Here is a 21,838-nt window from a genome sequence, read left to right as displayed (position 1 = left end):
TGGAATGTCGCATGACTAGTCAGCTTCAGCTGAATGTACTGATCTTAACTTTGGCTGGTAGTTGAAATGAGACAGTCATTTTGCCTTGTATGGTTTAAGAGAATCACAGATGTAATTAAAATGATCTAGAGAAGATATTTAACCCGCACATAAACCTTCACCAAACAGTTCGTCATTTGTTTTTCTAGTAATGTTTGTCTTAACGTAGCACCCTCGTGCTTTAACTATAATAGTTCAGGCTGAAAGTGTGCTTTATTACACTATACATGGTGATAGAACGAACTGTATTTCTTAAATATCACATTATATATGAAAATACAGTACAGCAGACAGTTAACAAGCCTCCTGCAACCTTGTGGATCTCACCATCACTGACTGACTTGTCGGTGTCCTGTGTGAATCCTTCACTTGAACCAATGATCTCCAGACGCATGAAGATCGCAAAATCCTTACGAGGTGGAGGTGCAATTTGACATTTCCAGCCTTGTTTAGAAGAATTCCACCTACAAAATTAGGTTCATGCTACGTCAAAAATTGATATGTGTACAAAAGTGATGACACCTTTAACTTACCCATCATCACCACCACCACACACACTCCAACCCCCACTCCTCCTGAGCCATAAAGCATGAAATTTGTCCTTGGCTTCTCTTACATTGTATATTTGGCATAGACATATACATTTTGATAACATAAGTTTATTTCTTTATTACATGTAGTGATATGGTATTACACAGACAGAATATTATCTGTCACAAACAGAGACTCACAGACAGATACAGATGGACACAGACAGACACAGACACGTATGTAAACAAAGGCACAAATATGGACAGACAAACTGTGGGTACAGGCTACAGACCTGGGACTAAATCTGAAGAAGATGGGTATTTTCTGATATGGCTGAAGAACACCTTGGTTGGGGATAGCTGTGATGAGAGAGGTCAGTGTGTTGGTCAGCCCAGTGGGGCCCTTATCCTGTTCTGCTAGGGTTGCTGTCGTACTCTTGGAGAGGTCTACACCCTATCACAGAACACACAGATCAAATGTCAATGTTGTCAGAGAAATATCAATGCAGATATGCAGTAATCATAGTTAAGACAAATCAAATCTACAACATGTATACTATGAAAGAACAAGAGGACATGGTCATCAATAACCCAATCACAAAAATTTATCCCCATTAGGGTTACAGGGCACTAAGTCAAGAAATGCATTACAAGGGCCATAACTCTGTAAGAAATTGTAACAGGGTTTCCATTTCCAAATGCCCTCAAGGCATTCATCTCCTGAAAACACTGGATACCAGGTTTTTCTGTCTGTAACTTTTTATGAGAAAATATGTCTCGACCAACTTGGAAAGATGGAGTTCAAACCTATAGCCCCATGTTTTTTTTCAGCTATCAACAGATCTAGTCAATCATTACTCAATATTCCAGGTAAAACAAGGCAGTTCTTAACAAAGTTTATTAAGAGACATCGGGACCCTACCAGTTCCTGTGCAACTGCATCCTCATTAAGAACAGCTACAAAGTTGATTGGCTCCGGGCCATTGTTGAAGAGCAGAGCACACTCTGTCTTGTCAGTGCCATAGTAGGTGCTACCGAACTTGATACATTGCACTGGGTCCTCACTCTGAAGAGACAAGACTTCCAGAGCTCTCTCAACGACATTCCCTCGGATGCTCAAACTCTGAACTTCTTGACCTTCAAGTTTCACTCTGGAATGTTTAGTGAAGAAAATAATAATCAGAGAAAAATAAAGCAAAGGAAAATGAGTCAGTGGACGAATTTGGTTGTACGCAGCTTTTAGCAATATTCCAACAATATCCAGAAACTTATTCGACTTCATGCATTGTACTTATGTGGGGAATCGAACCTGGGTCTTTGGTGTGACAAAGCAAAATGAAGACAATTTAATGCAGTCAATGATGTGCACCACTATTCTTCATATATTTGTCGTTATAAGACATCCAGAATGGCACAAACTGATACTGAAGAGTACATTCTTCTACATTTAAAAAGATAATCAGCAAAAAGAAATATTGTGTACATGAAGTAAAGAGAGATAGAACTACTCACTTTGCAACTTCATCAAATTTTGCAGGATGTTTTGCAACATATTCCACCTGAAGAAATGAAATAAATATGATTTGTACATGGTTAAGAACAACACTCGGTTATTACCAGTGAGGTGACTAAAATAATGAAATAACACAATCTAAGCATCCTGCTATCACTGATTATGATTCAGTTATTATTATATGATCATAACCTGGTACATGATCCTGGGTTGACAAGATACAGGCATATACATGTCCAGCATTATTGAATCTCTTTATAATCAAATATTTTACACCCTTATAAAACTGCTGCATGAAGACATCAGCTGGAACCTTTCAGCACTGAGACTTAAAGGGGCACTGATGCGGAGCAATTTCCGTGGACTGGTGTAAACTTTTGTTATTGTTTTTCTCCCGTGAGTACCTGGATGATATCCCAGAATTCGTGACTGGTTCGTGACCTCTGCTACGCAGTCCGTAAGCGCAATTGATAGTTTAATTATAGACAGATCAACTGAGGTGAAGTCATTTTTACTTCATTACAAATGTATTATGAAAACAAATGAAACACTTTGAAGGTTAATCATCTGCCAGTGGTAGAAATGGTGATGGAAAAATAACGAAGCCAATATGTACGTCTCTATATTTTGTCGCATAACCCTAATTAGTTTATTGTCATATTTGTATGATTCTGAAAATTAATAAAAGAACACACGATCTGCTTATACTCATAGTAAATTTCTGACATAACAGCAACATTTATACATTGTATAGATTGCCAATGTGGATCCCATTTCACACACATACGCGATCTAGTGTGTGTTTTGTGTCATACAGATTCTGCTGAATGCAACAACAAATAAATTAAAACAAAACGCAAATAATGAATGCAAAACAGACTGATTTTATAGCAACAATGTCAGGTTACTACCTTGTTCAGGAATGTATCCATCAATATCCACGTAAAAGAAATCGTATTCCATTCATTTGCAGCTGGTAAATAATCCTGCTCTGTGTCGCGTGTCTTACAACTGTCTCATTTGCGAAAAAGTAACGCATCGTTTCACGTCTTTCGTTGGTGAAAACCAGATAAACCTCTCATTGGTCTCCCAAGATAGAACATCAGGCAACTAATTGTATGATGTCCACTATTCTAAGTAATTCAGTTAACCAATAATGAGCAATCAATCAATCAACGCAAGGGTGGTTAATTCTTTGAAGGGAGGATGTTGCTTTTGCACTCACACTTTACGACAGGGTGTAGTCATCTACACACACTGCCTTTTGACAAATCCGCTAGAAGATAAAAGTAATTAATCAATCAGTGTGTTATCGGTTAATCCTTTGATCGATGTTTGTTTTTGTAACTCAGCTGATAAACCCTCTTGCATCACTTACATGCACATATTACATAACATACAATACATTTGCCATTACAGACCTTAATTTATAATGTTGAGTATTTACTCCAGACAGGAGATATGCCAAATAGGAACCTTTGTTGAGTAACCGAAGTCGTGTTACTACTAATTATACCTGTTATAAATTCATTAATTGACCATCCAGAGAATGATGCCAAATAACACGTGTAGGTTTACACCATCAAACGCGAGTTACAGCAAGGAAGATGTAATCTCTGTGTCGCATGCAGCCTGAAAACACTTATGGGCCGAAACTGTTTGGAGAATACCAATGGAATTTCGTTACATAAGGAATACACACAGGCATTTGCTGTGTACTTGGGTAAATAGGTGAAATAAGGGTTTTTTTACGTAAGAAAAGTTCCAGATTTCTCTACCAAAGGCAAAGTCATCGTTTTTTGTTTACGAATTCAAATAAATCAACTGCGTGTTTTTGTTATCATAAATAATAAACCATTGTAGCTACCATAGCTACCAAAATTTACGTATGATATTTGCTATCACAGCTGAACCAACACTCAAAACTACCTAAATAAAAAGCTTTGCAATCTTCCGTACTGAAACAAATGGCTTGCAAGGTGCCTGTAGACATCATATTTTCATGTAACATGATTAAATATCGAGGTTAAAAACACAGAAATAGGATCAAATTGGATCAGACTAACTATACCATCCAAGCATCCGAAAAGAACTACACTGCTGGGATATTTGGATACGATCAGACAAGGAATACCATGGATATTTTTAAACAAATGGCATATGATGGGCATCCGGCCTCCTGACTGTTTAGGTGAAGAAATTCTGCTAATCTGGACAGGAGCCCAGTTCATTTGTCCGTCACGGTCGAAGGAGCGGGCGCTGACCAATTTGCGGTTTGGTTTCGTAATTAGACCGTTGGCGAGAAACATTATTCGCTCTGCATCAGTGCCCCTTTAAGTCTTGTCCACACTCGGTACAGTGATGTGCATGAAGCTTTTAGACAACCACATGTATTTTTTGCATGTTTGAATTACGCAAAATGAAAAAAAAAAACCCAAAAACATAAAACTGCTAATATATTACTGTGGATAGTTTATACATCTTTTCATTTCTAGGTGCAGCGTAGTTTTGAGGGTATGTCTGAGTTCTGAGGTAAAAATCAAGGTGGTTACAATGAACATGATGAAGTGAAAATATATCAGCGACATAGAATCATGCTTAAAGATCTAATTTTGATGGAATTGTCTAGAATAACTGTAACAACAGCTCCACACAACAGGATTCCTGATCCTCTGCATGTCATCACACACTACACTCAGGCACATCTCACACTGACAATCAAACATACTGTTCTACGCAAGAACTTTCATACATTTTAACATAAATTACCACAAACTCCATAATTGTTTCCAGCCATATGCCTTTCATTTCTATACATTTGTATGAAAGACATTTTCCATCCTGTGTTCTCTTAATGTAAGGATCACAAATTATTGAATGTATTATATATCTGTGAATTCAGCAATCCACAGTCTATTGCATCATCTTAGTAACACTATTGCAGGAGACTGTTTCCAAATTCAGTGTAAATCTGCTCGTTCAGGCACCAGAGTAAAATGACTTTTAAATCACCTTTATGACTTGTGTGGTTTTGGGCATGACTGTCCCAGAGCTTGGTATAACAGCAATAGGTTTATCTCCACTGTATTTGATCTTGAACTCCCCAGCCTTGGAGCCATGATTGTGGAGAGTAATCTCCCTTGCAACAACCTTACTGTTTGCAACAACATTTCCAAAGTCAACATGTTTTCCTATCTCCAACACAGGCTGGGAAGGGTATCTGCAAAATCAAATAACATAAGAATGTTAATCTGAAGTTTGGAGCTAATTTCTGCCTGTGTAAACTCTCACCACTGACACAGCTGTTGACCACCACGTCAATACTACTTCAAGTACAACCCTCTACAAGCATTAACACATGGGCAACATGAAAAACATGAACCTCAATAAGAATATGAATGTCTTATTTCAAAGCACACTCTTTCACTTCTTCCACCTAGTAATTAAAGTTTGTCTTGAAGAATTCCACCTCCACCTCCATCAACTTTCATTAAGTTCAAAATATTTATTAGACAACCTATTGAAATACACATTCTATTTAAAACATACCAAACCCATTGCTATAGACCACAACCCTGCAACTATTACACAATGTTCATGTGTAATAATGTTATGATTTTCCAACTGACTGACAAAATCCGAAATGTTTAGTTTACAAAATGCGTTTTGAGTGACTTGCATTAGTTCTATGTGTGATCTCCCTTTCAGGCCTGAGTGCATCCTTCGCCATGTGTACTGAGATTCAAAGAAACATAAATTCTTACGCATGTAGTGGTATTTCTATGACATCTCCATCCACTGTGACAACAAGCCTGTCTGTGATCTCCTCAACCTCGCTGATTTCATACTCCACCACAGCAGGGACACACAGCCCGGGTGCTACAGCTTTCTCTGGGTTCTTCACTTTCAAGTTGAAGTGCTAAAAATACATTATTTTTCCTTTGTTTCAACAGGGAGCCTGTATTGACAACAGTAACAACAACAGCAACCCAAACCTGAGTAAGTATTGCTCGAAAACAACAAGAAGTAAAACATCACTGATAACAAAACAGTAATTGACAGGCGACATATAAAGACTATTACACATAGGTTTACAAAAAGCAACCTGTTTGATGCTAAAACTTTTCATGATAAGAAGAGAAAACTTTGGTTTAAGCATTCTCCATTGATTTGATATTATCATATGAAGCATTATTTTCTGGATATATCTGGGATTTTTTTCGTTATTTATGTCATATTGAGTACGTCAAAACATGGACAAACAGTGCCATATTTTTTCATTGAATGCCATAGTTCACGACTGTAAAGGAAAATAATACTATGAACTTTCTTTGCTCATGGAGATCAACATCAGTTACATTAACAGTATCCCAAAGCGAGCTTTATTCGACATTCCAGTTATTTGGACAATGGCATTGCTTGCACTCCATAGGGGGAGTATGTGCGCAGCTGGTGTGCAGAAGCAATTTCAGTGGTAGGACAGATGCCAAGTTGCTGACAGAAGAAGTTGTAATGACACTATGATGGAAATCTGGAATTTAAGTTATATAAAAAGGAAACAAACATCAATATTAATTACCCAAGATCACTGATACCACTTCAGGCACAAAATCAACTGCCTTAACAAAATAAATAAGCAAAGCAAAAATTCAGTCAGATCAGTCATTTGCTAGTGATAGGTAAAATATAAATACGAAGTCATGTGATCAAAACATTCCCTCACAGTGCGGAGCTAAAAGTGTGACCCATCATCAAAACCCATAAAGTATCTCCAGATGTGGACAGTGGACAGAAACGTCAACAGTTTTGAGAATATGATGTCCTCAACGTTTTTTGTAGAAAACACATGATATACATATTCTGTAAACGTTGTAAACCCCTGACACAGGATACGTTAAGTACAAGTAAATGGAAGGATTTATGTTTTTGGACATTGTTGGTTACTCACACTATAATGAAGCATTTTGCAATACCCAGAAGTTACTCTGCTTGTATCTGAGATAAGTTTGTCTTTTATTAGGCAGTGACATGTTTTACAATTGTTCATGGGATTAGTGTGAATACAATGGATCGAAAGTCCATAACACAGCTACAGACCTGTGCCAGAAGTATTTGTCACTTGATGTCATTGCCACAGTCTTACATGTTACTTCAGTGAAACATAAATAATTTTGTTGTCACTGGTTTTTGTATCATCTAACTCTAAGTCAAATTTTGCACATTTGTGAGGAATCATCTTACCTACAATAACATGATTTCTGTTTAGTTTTGCTTTGCGTATTCATCAATTGGCAACAATTTAAACATATGTTCAGTGCTGTGAACACCTTTAACTTGGCAGTCTATGGGATAGTGAATCGTGGAACCATACGTAAGTTGAGAAATGTGATGTCATTATTAAAAAAGTGGTTGGGAAATTGAACTGAAATTGTGTACGCAGAGCAGAGATGATTTCAAATGTGCCTGTCATATTTGACAAAAATCCATCCTAATCTCACTTCATGAAAATTATGTATGTTACACTGAAATAGCATGTAAATCTATGTAAATGACGTCAGGTGACGAATGCTTTTGCCGTGGGTCTGTATATACAAATGTGTTATGTTCAAAAGAAATGTCAAACACAGCTGATCTAAATGAAATATTTCAAATCCCGACATGGTATAACATGCCATTGTTTGAAATATGCGTTTTCTTTAACATAACACAAAGTAAAGCATTTCTCAAAATGATACTTACTTTGCTCTTGGGTCCATAATATCGAATGTTTTTGCTGTCTTTGCTGACGTTTTTCACTGTTACATTTAATTGATAAACAGTGTTTGCCTCGGTATCATAAAATTCCAATGATGGGGGTGTGATGCGAACTCCTGAAACGTCACCCTCCATCTTTGATACTGTTCCTTGATTCTATGTTTGTTTAGAATTCATCTATATTATGCAGTGACACTAGTTGAAAAGTTTGAGTCCCGTGGGCGCCATATTGTTTGGTGGTTGCCTGGACTCTAAATAACCTCGTTTTCATAACCGCTCTTCGTATTCAGTTTTTCGATGATTATCTTCATCATTATCAAGCATACATACATATCATGCCTGCAGATTATATATCATATATATTACAATTTTGTAAAGAAATAAAATTGGAATTTATTTAAATAAAATAGATTCGAAGATAGAGTTCATAGTTTTAGAACAACCGTTGCTAAGCAACCCGCCATATTGGGAGTATACAAACAAGGGTCTCGTTGGGAAAGTGACAGAAACGTCAAGATGGGAGTGGATTATTACAGTATTCTTGGACTAACGCGAAGTGCAACGGACAGTGATATAAAGAAACAGTAAGTTGAGCCAGCCCAAAGAGAATTAATGTTAGAATATATGGTTCTATCATGTAATACACTCTAACTTGGAATAACAATTGCTTACTGGAGTATCGTATTAACAATTTCATACACGTCACTAACCTAAAGATATCTTTTTTATAAAGCAGGAGCCATCGTCCAATATTTTTCAAAGTTTTGGGTGACACAAACACTCCTGTTACAGCCTGTGTGAACACTGTCTCCCGAAAGCCTGTTTTCCAAAAGGACACTTTGGAGCAACTTTCTATATTTCGTTGGATAGGGTAGGGTAGTACAGTGGATGAATGTTTACAACTAAGTTCCTATAATTGTTTTAGTCAATATTTCAAAGGTGTCAATGAGTCCACATTACAAATTAATGTAATTGTTTGGGTTTTCAATGGTTACAGGAACGAGCAATTGCACTGATGAAGACTTGCCCTAATATGATCTCTATGGGTGCCAGTCAAATCGCCCCAGCGACAAAACGCCCCAGCAAATTTGGTCAAATCGCCCAAGATATTTGGTCAAATCGCCCCAGGGGGGTAGTCAAAACACCCCAGTTTATTCAAAATGGTTTGATATATGCCATAAATGCATGGTTTTGTCAACTTCCATACTATATTCTTCACATAATATTATGTGTTATATTATTAGTAATATCCCATGCCTAGGTAACACCGTAATACCAATTATTTGGTAAAGAATTACAATCTGTATAAAACTTCCATGTTACAGCCTTCATATTATACTATGTAGTAATGTTTCTGATAAATATTTAACTAGTAAACTGATAAGAGCAAAAGTAATATTCATGGATAGACAACACATATAACACCAATTATTTGCATGTTATCTATGCTTTTGTAAATTACAAGAATTAAATGAAAGGCTTGTATAGAATGTTTTTTTGGCCGTACATGTACAGTTTTTGTCAGCAAGTATGGGACTTAATACATATCAAAACAATCTACAGCTGCTCGTCAAAAAGTGTGGCCGTAAATGCATAGGTTTTCTCAACAAGTAGAGTATAATACTTATGAAAACAATTTGCTGTTTTTTTTTAATTACTCTTGTCAAAAAGTGAGGCCGTAAATTCATAGGTTTGGTCAACAAGTATGGTATAATACTTATCAAAACAAGAGTCATCAGAAGATAACAAGATCTGTTGAAAGATATGAAATGGTTTTCGAGTTCTGCTCCGGAAACAAAACCCATCCCTCCATTTTGAGACTAAGTCTGAAACGTTTCCATGGAAACCGTGAAAATAATAAATCACAAAAACCTGTAGAGAGCAAAAGGCACCACTTTGGGGTCTGCCACACATATCTAGAAAGTTTTATGGACAGATATTAAGAAGTTTTTGAGTTCTTCTCTGGAAACGAAACACACCTCTCACTTTTCAGACTAGATCTGAAACGTTTCCATGGAAAACGAGAAAATAATACTTCACAAGAACCTGTACATAGCAAAAGGCACCACTTAAGGTTCTCACTGATATATCTACCAAGTTTTGCAGGAAAATATTGAACGGTTTTTGAGTTCTGCTCACTAGCACCAAAATGTTCCATGGAGAAACAAAAAAAATATAAATGCCAAAAAATCTGTAAATAGCAAAAGGCACAACCATAGGCTGAGATAACTACATCTATCAAGTTTGGTCTATAAATATTGAACGGTTTCTGAGTTATGCTCCGGACAGGACAGGTTCCCCTATACCCTTTACATGCACCAAGGGAAAGCAGTCCCGTAGACCACTCATTTCATGGACGAGTGGAAAGCATGATGTTTTGATTACACAATGCCAAACAAACAACTATGCATTTACAGTATTTACAATAAATATTTTATACAAACCTTTTAATGTATTCAGATTGTAATTCTTTACCAAATAACTGGTATTACGGTGTTGCCTAGGCATGGGATATTACTAATAATATAACACATAATATTATGTGAAGAATATAGTATGGAAGTTGACAAAACCATGCATTTATGGCATATATCAAACCATTTTGAATAAACTGGGGTGTTTTGACTACCCCCCTGGGGCGATTTGACCAAATATCTTGGGCGATTTGACCAAATTTGCTGGGGCGTTTTGTCGCTGGGGCGATTTGACTGGCACCCATCTCTGTTAGCAGAATCAGTTTGTACATACTTATGGATTTGCACATCCTCTGATGTAGCAGTGTTAAACATCTGAGAAATTCATGAAAATAAATAATTCCATGAAAATCTAATTAAGTGCCATAATGGCAAGTGGCAACCTCATCAGTAACTGAGGCCACATTTCATCAAACATTTAACTTTGATGACTGAATGTGACATTTATGTAGGAAAGTGTTAATTACCATGATTTGGTGTGGGAAGCATATATACCATTGTCATATAGCTGGAATATTGGTTCAAGTGAGTGAGTGAGTGAGTTTAGTTGTACGCCGGTTTTTAGCAATATTCCAGCAATATCACGGCGGGGGACATCAGAAAATGGGCTTCGCATATTGTACCCATGTGAGGAATTGAACCCGGGTCTTCAGCGTGGCAAGCGAACACTTTAACCACTAGGCTACCCCACCGCTCTTGGTTCAAGAGGCCTTAGACACCAAGAAGATAACATATATAAGTGATATTAATAACTTCTTTGTAATCCAGATTTTAAGTCCAGAAATATGTTATTCCAGATAACATAAGTGAACAGTCTAAGTAAACTTAGTCTCAGTGTAGTTCGTTACACTCCACCACTGAATCTAACAAAACCTAGTAGGAGGTCGCATCACGTAACCTTTGAGTGACCAATGACCTTCCAATCAAACGCGGGATGGTTGAATAGATTTAACCAATCAGACAACAGCTAATATTTAGGGATCGGAGGGACTTTCAAAATATTCAGGTCACCGACACTGATCTCTCCACAAAGAAAAATCCGCATATAACACAGATATTTGACCAGCAGTATATACGCTTTTGGGTTTTTGTTGACGTGGTTACCATTAGCTAATATTTCCGCAAGATAGCATCCTTGAATATTACCAAAAACACTATTTTCAGCAATTGTTTCTCACTGTTGTCATGGTTGTACGTACGCTGTGTGCATTACCCGGAAGCGAGCGTACGCTAAATAGCATTCAGAATCGTTTGGGTACGAACCTTTTCGAGATAAAAAGTTCAAAAGGTATGTGCGAATGTGCACTTTCACGATTTGGTAAGCCGTGTTCTGATTGGTCAATTTCAAAGTTTACCTGACACGACCTCCCATAAGGTTTTGTTAGACTCAGTAGTGGAGTGTAACGAAAAGTACTAAGGATAAGTTTACTTAGACTGCATAAGTGAATACACTGTTGTGGGAATTCAAATTGCTTCAGTATCTGTTTAAGAGGCAATCAGTAGGATCGGGTGATCAGGCTTGCTAATGTGATTGACACATGTCAACGTATACCAACTGTGTAGATCAATGTACATTTTGTTGAGCACTAGATTGTCTTGTCCAGATCTGATTATTTATCTGATTATTATGTAGCTTGAATATTGCCAGATGTGACATAAAACTAAACTCACTAACTGTATGAAAATGCTAGTAATAATTTGTTAATTTATATTTCAGTTTCCGAAAGTTATCTCTGAAATATCATCCAGAGAAGAATAATAATGACCAGAGTGCAACAGACAAGTTCAAGCAAGTGTCAGAGGCTTATGATGTTCTCTCAGATCGTAAGTTAAAATTCAGTTATTGTTGTAATACTAATTACTAACACTATGCAAAACGTATTTATGGCAATTGTTTACAAGTTACACTATTTCTTGTATTAATATGTGATGGGCATATCAAGGCATGGTCTCTTCTGGTCAGTTTCATACTGCTTTCTTTGTAGAAGCTGAACCTAGCAAATATGAAGAGTGAATGCTGTTTTGTGCACATGTGAGCAAAATTTAGAGCCATGTCCATTTCACCTGTACACATACATGTACCGGTTTGTGTGTTGTCTGGTGATTGGCAACGTCAGGAAAAACCCATGTCTTTGGGCTACCATTATACCCTTTTGACTAAAGACCAGTGCAGGTGTTGGTTTATTGCCAATGTAAATAGTGTTTTAGTAACGTCACACTGTATCAACCTGACAAAGGATTTTATCATACACCCAGGAGGATTAGGTTATTTATGATAAAGATGTGTTTATGATTGAGTTACAGATATTTTTGGGCATAATTTAGGTACATTAGTGGATAAAGTCACCTAAGGGTGCCCTTGAATTTGTTTAAAATGTATGGTTGAAAGTTAAAGCAGTGAGGATGACCAGAAGCACTGTTTCTGTTTGTAGCTCGTAAAAGAGCTACATATGATCAGTTTGGTGAGGAGGGGCTGAAGAATGGAGTACCGTCCGGCAGTGGAGAGGCTGGAGCATGGACCCAGGGTTACACCTTCCATGGCAATGCAGAAAAAGTCTTCCGGGACTTCTTTGGAGGAGATAATCCATTCCAAGGTGAGCAGCACTGATTATTTTTATGTGATTGTCTGCATGATTGGAATATTGTATTCTCTGAACAAAATTCATAGGAGTTTGTGAGAATAGAAACACTTTATCTTAACACGCTTAAACTCATTTTCAAAACTGTATGAAGATTCAAATCAGATTTTGTCAAAAACAACTTAGCCTACTAGCCCAAATATGGCTCTTAGTATTATTTTCGTAGACTCTGCATTGCTATGTGGTTGATTGAGAGTGTTATGATCTGAGGTTACCTGTCAAAGTTCTCAAGCAGAATTTTACTAGATTCAAATTAATGGCTGCAGTTGTACATTTTCTGTTGTTTAGGCATCACATGCTTATGAGGGTGAATATAATAAGTACATTTATATTGTTATGCAATGGAATCTAGGTAATATTGATTAAACTTTCCTGAGATATTAACAAAAAAAACCAAAACAATCTTCCCCCCAAAAAATTGATTGAAGTGGTTTTATTCAAAGCCTTGTTTGTTTATATGAAAAGATGATTTGTCCTTTTCAACTGAAAAGGGGCTTGGCTTGTTGACACTTAATGGCAAAAAGGCTTAAGAAAGCTCATGGATACAAATCACTAAAATTATTTATTGAAAGAAGACTGAGAAAGGAGAAAATATATGTGTAAATAAAATATTTTAAAAGTTCATAAAAGAGTATCAAATGCTTGCATCTTCATCTATGATCCCTCAAAGGTAGACAAAGGTAGAGCCAGCCATGACTCTAGCCACAGCAATTAGTGAGACAGGAACCTCATTAACATTCTGCATAGCGACCGTATTGATCCTCGAACTCATAACTTAGACGTAATATGAGCTTCCCAATAAATCTTTAAACATTTCAGTCTGAATTTGGCCCAGTGTGTTATTTTGTATAAATAATTGAGATTTAATTGTCATGCTAACTTCCTGTGGTCATGAAAGGCAGTGATTAGTGACATGCATGTGAGGGTCTCCAGTTTCTAAACAGCAATTCCCTCCTTTATTATTGTGATAAAGTATTTATATATCTGTGATTGGTAACTCTGTTTCAAGAAATGCACAAAGAATATGTCCAAAATTGTAAATTGAATACTCCCCAAATTTGTCCCAAGTGCAAAGTAAAGCCTTTAGACATGGAATTATGTCTTCAGAAACTATATTCAAAATTACTTTATATCTATCATGTTACAGTTTTGGTACTCTGTGTATTACATTATGTAAAACTTGAAATGAATTTCTCGACATCCATTTCCATCAGTATAGAGCCTCAAGTAATTTACTTCATGTCTCTTAGGCAGGTCATTAATATTAAACAGGTGATCAGTGCCTCATTGCGCCTCAGACCACAGCCCTCCACTGTAAGCAGCAACACCTATCCTAGATACTGTTGTTTATGTACAAATGTACCCTGTATCTATCACGCAGAATTTTATGACCGTGTTGATGGGGACCTCAGCATGGGATTTGGAGGCCTCCAAGGTCGAGGCCGCAAGAAGCAAGATCCACCAATCGAGCGTGACCTGTATCTGTCACTTGAAGAGGTATTCCATGGATGCACGAAGAAGATGAAAATATCTCGGAGGGTAGGTTTGGTGAATGAGCTCTGGTAAAAATGTCTGCCCCAACGTCAGTCATGGCTCACTATGAGAGCAATTCTGTTACATGTAGTTTAAATCTTTCGCTGGAGGAGGTGTTCTTTGGATGTACCAAGAAAATGAAAATATCCCGACAGGTAGGGTGTTATATACTCTTAGAGACTGCTTCACATTTACATATTGATCATCATTTGATTTTATTCTCAGTTTCATGACTTGTGGAGTCAAAACAACTTTATGAACTGGACTGAATACATTTATGAAAATCCTTTTTAATCAGAAAGCAGATTAGTTTCCATGACAACACTGGATAATTCAATCTTTAATATTCACAAAATCATTTTGTACTATTTCATTTTGTTTATTTCAGTTCTTTTTGTGTTTATATTTGTGGCATTTAATTTAACAAATACATATCCTATGAAAAAATATTAAACTTTATGAAAGACTGAATTTGATGTTATTTGTGTGGGCAAGAATGTTCATCAATGAAGCCACTGCTGTTTGTTGCCTCAGTAATATCATGTTACATTTAGTCACTATTGACTGCTGTCTTGAGCTGTGATTGTATAATGCTAGGGAGCATCAATTATTCATATAGGCTGGGAAAGGTTGACTTCATGATTAACTGAGATAAGAACAGATCAGGTAATCATCTCTTCAGCCAGGTTGGTCTGACAATCAGCTCAGTCCTATTCAGGTTTACAGTATGTTGAATACGATCTTGTCAATTTGACGACCCTCCTATTTCATTATCAACTGTGTTTGACAAACAGAATTGTTTAAGTACTGAATCATACCATTGCTACTGAAACATCAATGTCAAAACATAACAATATTGTAGGATATGGCAAATCATCTGACTAACAACCCTTCGTTTTGTTTAAATCCTTTGTTTGTGGTTTGAATCCCAGATTTGTCTTCTTCTGATCCTTGGTTTGTTAGGGAAATACATTCCATGCCCATGGATCTCTTGGACTGTCTTCACACATAAGCTGACAAGTCATTATTATAATTTACAATAACTAGTCCTCATAGCAGAATAAAAAATACTCCTTCAGATGGGTGATTAAATGTTGGGGATACAGTGTTAATGTTTAGAAAATGTGAATCAAACTGCCATAACTTGATTATTGTGTTTAGTGAAAGCATTTTTCTGTCGATTAAATGTTACTAACGTTAGTAAATTAGAGACCAGTGTGTGGGCTCTGCATACAATCAAACTGAAAAACGTAAAGATGATTTCAAGTCATAGGTTTGTACTAGAAGACAAAGACTGTTAGGATTATTCATGGATAGTTTGAAAACAATCTTGTTGCATTCACGGCAGGAAAGTTGACAGTATGTAATGTTGTTCCCAGGTGATGAACGAGGATGGCCACACCTCCAGCATCCGAGACAAGATCCTCACCATCACAGTGAAGCGGGGCTGGAAGCCAGGAACCAGAATCACCTTCCCACAGGAGGGAGACCAGGGGCCCAACAATGTGCCAGGTGGGTCAACAACACCAGTTCAGTTTCATCCAGGATAGAAATTACAACACTTTGACCAGAGCGATTGTTCCCATTCGAAATGTGAAACGATGGATGATTCCATGTTTAGTAACTTAGGGAAGAACCCATGAAAATTAAGAGGAAGAAACGGTTCCCACCATGCCACGGTTCTTGGAAGAACCAACTCAGAGAGCATATAGTCAAATCCTGTTTATTCGGACGATTTGGTTAACTTGGAAATCGTCCAGATAGTGAAACTTCTGATTAACTGGATCAAACAAGCAAAATGTGAAAATCAAGTGAAAGCAAATAGTGAAAATTTATTCATATATGTATATGAAAAAATTAACAGTCAGTAGTAATAAAAGTGAATCATCATAACATATAAGTGTACTGATACATTACCAATGCCGAAAGCTGCAGTTTTTGCCCTGAAAACAGTTGACATCGTACTGAAGTTATAGTGTCTGCAGAAAGTAAACTTCCAGCCAGGATTGCACTTAAAGATTGACATAGATCATGTGGGGGAAGGCTATGTGAACCATAATACTACTTATAACATGTGTTCTTATTACGGATGAGATGTTCTCACACCTGACAAATCCTAATTAACAACTGAAGTGACACATGTTCCTGTTGTTTTGATGGGTAATAATTCACAGTACTAACGTTACACATGCACTTCTGCACAGATTGTTCCATCTGGATAACAGGATCGTTTTTCATTGAAAATCTATGGGAATGTTTTAAAAATTCTCTGTCCAGGTCCGGAAGTGGGAAACAATTACTGAATGTAAATTACATTTCATGTAAAAATCGTGCAGAAGGCAGGGTTTCCAGATTTTGCAGGTAAATGGGTTTCAACTGTACTGGTCATAATGTGTGGCCTGGGTGATATGGTGTCCTGATTCAAAAAGAGTCTGGCACCTGCTCCAGTCTAAGTAAACTTGGTCTCAGTGTATTTCCTTACACTCCACCACTGAGTCTAACAAAACCTAGTAGAAGGTGGCGTCAGGTAACCTTTGAGCTACTTATAACCGTCCAATCAAACGCGAGATGGTTAAATAGATTTAACCAATCAAACAACGGCTACTATTTAGGGATCGGAGGGACTTTCAAAATATTCAGGTTACCGACACAGATCTCTCCACAAACAAATCTGTATATAACACAGTTATTTGACCAGCTGTATATATGCTTTGGGGGTTCTGTTGACATGGTTACCATTAGCCAATATTTCCGCAAGATGACATCCTTGAATATTGCCCAAAAAGCACTATTTTCAGGGACTGTTTACTCACTATTGTCATGGTTGTAACGAGCGCCGTGCATCACCCGGAAGGGATCGTACACTAAATAGCATTCAGAATCGTTCGGGTACGAACTTTTTCGAGATAAAAAGTTCAAAAGGCATGTGTGAATGTCCACTTTCGCGATTTGGTAAGCTGTGTTCTGATTGGTCAATCTCAAAGGTTACCTGACGCAACCTCTCATAAGGTTTCGTTAGACTCAGTGGTGAAGTGTAACGAAAAGCAGTGAGGATAAGTTTACTTAGACTGGCACCTGCTCATGCTGTTAACCACTTGTTTGCATGATCCAGACTTCATTATACACATGAACTTGTCATATCATTGGAATATTGTGGCATATGGCATTCAACTTCCAAAAGCATCCATGATTTAACTGTAACTTCCTACTTATTTCAGCTGATATAGTTTTCATTGTGAAAGACAAGCCCCATCCTCGTTTCCGTCGTGAAGGCATCAACCTGATCCACACAGCAAAAGTGCCTCTGGGTAAAGCCCTGACTGGCTGCTCTGTAGAGATTCACACCCTGGATGAGAGAATCCTCCACATTCCCATCAATGACATCGTCAAGTAAGTACTCTGGCCAATTTTCAAGTTTTCGGTTGTTCTGGAGAATCAGGTCCTTCATCTCAAAATGATTTTAGCTCAGCTCTAACCTAGACAATGGTTGTGGTGCCATGATCACTTGACACTGAAATGACACTGTCTGTGCTCAACAGTTTTGAGACAACTTGCAATATATTGGCTCTCAGTATCATTTTGAGTTAATTTTATTGTATTATTTGTCGTGTCGTTAGCTGAAGATACTGGACTGAACAGGGTATTCTAGACATGGACTCTGGACTAGTGATTTAAGAGTTAGACTGCAACCTAGATCAACCGAAATCAAGTATTTCTGGGTATTATCTTAAATAATTACTTTCATACAATATGCAGGGTTATATCGTCATTATACCGTGTGAAGTCTGTATATAAATAGACATTCCTAACTGAAGTGGTCTAGCAGGGATTAAACTGGGTGTTTTGTATGTCTATTTCAGACCAGGTTACAAGAAAGTAGTCCCTGGCGAGGGCATGCCCATCTCAACAAACCCATCAGAGCGTGGTGATCTCATCATTGACTTTGACATCGTGTTTCCCCAGTCTCTCACACCAGACAAGAAGGATTTGGTCAAGGCTGCACTCATACACTAAATAATAATGTCACTGTCCTGGGTGGGAGAGTTTGTTCATGAATTGGGGGTTACTCATGTCAAATATGGAGTCTCATACATGTGGTTTGGGCTAAGCTATGAAAACAATACCATTTCTTCTCTAAGATATGCTGTGTCACAGTGAAAGGAGCAGCAGGTTTTGAACAACTTTCTGAAACATTCTCAGTTTACATGTCCCTGTTTGATATATGTAGATTTTTTTTACTGTATATATTCTGACATTTGTAAATAAAAGATTCCAAACACTCATCCATGTTTAATGTTGTCAATTTAGCTGAGTTTCATGACACCGTTTATGCTATTCATATGTGCCCAGTGATGCTGGATATGCCTCTTACACTGCACACATGTGCCCCCTTGATGTTATATATCCTATGCACTACACAGGTGCCCCACATATGCTATATACTCTTTATACTACATTGTGCCCCACAGATGCCATACACCCCTTACACTACACTGGTACCCCACAGATGTTATATCCCCTTACACAACTCTCCAGGTGCCCCACTGATGCTATATACCCTTTATACTACACTGGTGCCCCACAGATGATACTCTTTGCACTACACTGTGTCCCACAGATGCCATATACCCCTTACATTACACTGGTACACCACAGATCCTATATGCCCTTTTTATTACGTGCCTATGGAAGATACTGCAGTGTAATATCCTTATGGAAATATTAATATAGTGTAATACCGCTAGGCGTGTGACGTCATAATGATTCACAGTTAAGACAACACACTGCTAACAACCGTTGTCCCAATGGTATTAGAACTTGCTTGACTTGCGGAAAGCTAAGAGTAATCACACTAAGAGCTGGGAGCCACAGTTTCTATCAATTTATGTTGGCGAGTAATAACAGAATACTAATCTTGCTTCCGTGAAATACCATTTTCATGAAACTGGTGAAAGATCTAGTATCAAACTCATATTTTCTCGTTTGATACCAAATCATTAAATCGTTTAATAAAAATGCTATATAACTCTTTGCACTACACTGGTGCCTCACAGATGCTATATACCTCTTACCCTACACTTGTGCCCCACAGATGCTATATCACCCTTACACTACAATTGGTGTCCCTTTGATGCTATACACCATTTACACTTCACAGGTGCAACAGATAATACATAATTTTTTTTCTGCATACATGGACGCCAATGGAATAATGCTAATAATATTTGGCCACATGGCGGCGAATTCTGCGCTGCAAGGACATGCTGTAAGTACATACATGATGGACATTATTACCCCGGATAACCCAAGCTACAGTCATATGACATCCCATCAGATTTGGTGCGGAGCAGGACAGAAGTCCTCGAAACTCTCAGGAGTCAAGCTGCCAAACATGGTCACACATCCAAGGACTCTCTGTCACCAATGTTGCTTTCCTTTACTTGATTTATGACCTGTGCTCTATGCACAAGTCCATACACCAGCACACACGCCATACACGTATGTCTTGGGCTGTACACAGCAACAGTCGAGCAATGTAGCGGTACCAATTATGGGTATCACATGTAGTAACAATGAGAATCTCTTTTGTGCAGCAGATCCAGCAAGTTTTTGGTGCCAGGATTGAGCCCATCTGTGACCACATGTAACAGAATCTTGGTGTCAACCTTGTGAGAAGACTCTTTCAGTGTTGTCACAACCCCTAATGTTCAATGTACACTGCACTTAAAAGAACCCACGAATCTGTTGGAAAATGACTAGATAGTGGCCACATGAATATGTGCACACACCTAGATCAGGTACAGCAACATGCAGTAAAACTTGGGCATAGTACTGTGACTACGTATCCTAGCCCATCCAATTGTGAATGAGTACCTTGTTGAGATGGGAAAGCCACGTACGAGGGTTGGCTGAAAAGTTCTCAGTCTGAGTGGTTTTTCCCCATCAGGTAGAGACAGGTGTTTGCCACCAATGAGGACAATCATTTAGTGAATCATAGGCACAAGAACTACAAACGTACTAATAGTTTTATCTCAACTACAGCTCTTTTGGTAAACCTACCCTCTGAAATCATCAGAAATGGACAAAACTGAATACAGGGCAGTCATCAAGTACTTGCAAAAGAAAGGGATGTCCCCAACACAGATACATGCTGACATGGTCTCCACTCTAGGGGATGATGCTCCTTCATTTTCCACAGTAAAGAAGTGCACTGCAGAATTTAAGCGTGGCAGACAAAGCCTTGATGATGACCCATGCTCAGGAAGGCCTTCAACAGCAACCACTCCAGAAAACATCACGCGAGTGCTCGATATGTTGATGGATGATCGACGATTGACTACTCGACATATTGCTAGTGTAGTGGGCATCTCTCATGAGAGGGTTGAGCATATTATCACCAACGAATTAGGAATGACTAAAGTTTCTGCAAGATGGGTGCCAAAGCTCTTGACAGCAGAACAGAAACGTGTCAGGTTCCAGACGTCCCTTGACAATTTGCATCGTTTTGAAGCAGATCCTGATGATTTTGTGGCACGATTTGTAACCATGGATGAGACCTGGATACATCACTTTCAACCAGAAACAAAACTACAGTCAAAACAGTGGAAGCATCCTGATTCACCAGCTCCGAAGAAAGCCAAGTCTGTTCCTTCAGCTGGAAAGGTGATGGCATCAGTCTTTTGGAATTCCAGGGGTATTCTGCTCATTGATTATCTTGAAAAAGGTCAAACTATCAACGGCAGATACTATGCTGATCTACTGAACCAGTTGCGAGAAGCAATCAAAGCCAAACGACGAGGGATGATCGCTAAAGGTGTCCTCTTCCACCAAGACAATGCGCCTGTTCACAAATCGGTTGTGACCATGTCAACTATCCGCGATTGTGGCTTTGAACTCATTGACCATCCTCCTTATTCACCTGATTTGGCTCCTTCTGACTTCCACCTGTTCCCAAAAATGAAAAAGGAACTCGCCGGTCGCCATTTTGCAAGTAATGATGACGTCATTTCCGCTGTGACTGATTTTTTTAGGGTAGCTGAAGATGATTTCTTCCTGACCGGGATTCGGAAGGGGAAGGGGACTATGTAGAAAAATAAATTACAAACCTGGACTTTGTAACTTTTTTTCACAGTGAGGCTTAGAACTTTTCAGCCAACCCTCGTAACTCCCCAGGGAGCTGAGACTGGTAATATGTTGTGCTGCTGAGATTGTCATCCAATGATCGATGGAAAAACAAAGAAGCGCTTTGAGAATACATGAAGGATGGACTATAACATTATATAAATACCAACACAGTATGATATCTTGTATCAACTTTTTGTATTCTTCATCACTAGAGAATTAAATGTAAAGACT

General features: G+C 38.0%; 2 protein-coding genes across 2 annotated transcripts in view; one reads left to right on the top strand and one right to left on the bottom strand.

Moving 5' to 3' along the window:
* LOC137287355 (cilia and flagella-associated protein 47-like) overlaps positions 1-7,971 on the bottom strand; it is a 69,274-nt gene extending 61,303 nt beyond the window's left edge. Inside the window, exons 1-7 of the mRNA XM_067819610.1 lie at positions 7,822-7,971; positions 5,847-6,001; positions 5,095-5,302; positions 2,082-2,128; positions 1,492-1,720; positions 863-1,023; positions 367-503 (exon numbers count right to left, since the gene is read on the bottom strand). Coding sequence (XP_067675711.1) covers positions 367-503; positions 863-1,023; positions 1,492-1,720; positions 2,082-2,128; positions 5,095-5,302; positions 5,847-6,001; positions 7,822-7,971 — 1,087 coding nt within the window. The remainder of the gene's footprint in view (positions 1-366; positions 504-862; positions 1,024-1,491; positions 1,721-2,081; positions 2,129-5,094; positions 5,303-5,846; positions 6,002-7,821) is intronic.
* Positions 7,972-8,282: 311 nt separating this feature from the next.
* Positions 8,283-18,759, top strand: LOC137286292 (dnaJ homolog subfamily B member 13-like). Its single transcript, XM_067818063.1, has 7 exons — positions 8,283-8,420; positions 12,028-12,134; positions 12,743-12,904; positions 14,331-14,488; positions 15,862-15,994; positions 17,701-17,872; positions 18,343-18,759. Exons 1-7 carry the CDS (start codon positions 8,353-8,355, stop codon positions 18,494-18,496), a joined length of 954 nt encoding a protein of 317 aa, XP_067674164.1. The 5' UTR covers positions 8,283-8,352; the 3' UTR covers positions 18,497-18,759.
* Positions 18,760-21,838: the final 3,079 nt, after the last annotated feature.

The sequence above is a fragment of the Haliotis asinina genome, chromosome 6 (genome assembly GCF_037392515.1).
Source record: "Haliotis asinina isolate JCU_RB_2024 chromosome 6, JCU_Hal_asi_v2, whole genome shotgun sequence".
NCBI classification, from domain to species: domain Eukaryota; kingdom Metazoa; phylum Mollusca; class Gastropoda; order Lepetellida; family Haliotidae; genus Haliotis; species Haliotis asinina.
This window is presented reverse-complemented; position numbering and strand designations above follow the sequence as displayed.

Coding starts and splice junctions, on each gene's coding strand:
- LOC137286292 (XM_067818063.1), top strand. CDS start 8,353: ATGGGAGTGGATTATTACAGTATTCTTGGACTAACGCGAAGTGCAACG. Junction 8,421..12,027: donor GACAGTGATATAAAGAAACA/GTAAGTTGAGCC, acceptor TTTATATTTCAG/TTTCCGAAAGTTATCTCTGA. Junction 17,873..18,342: donor CCCATCAATGACATCGTCAA/GTAAGTACTCTG, acceptor TGTCTATTTCAG/ACCAGGTTACAAGAAAGTAG.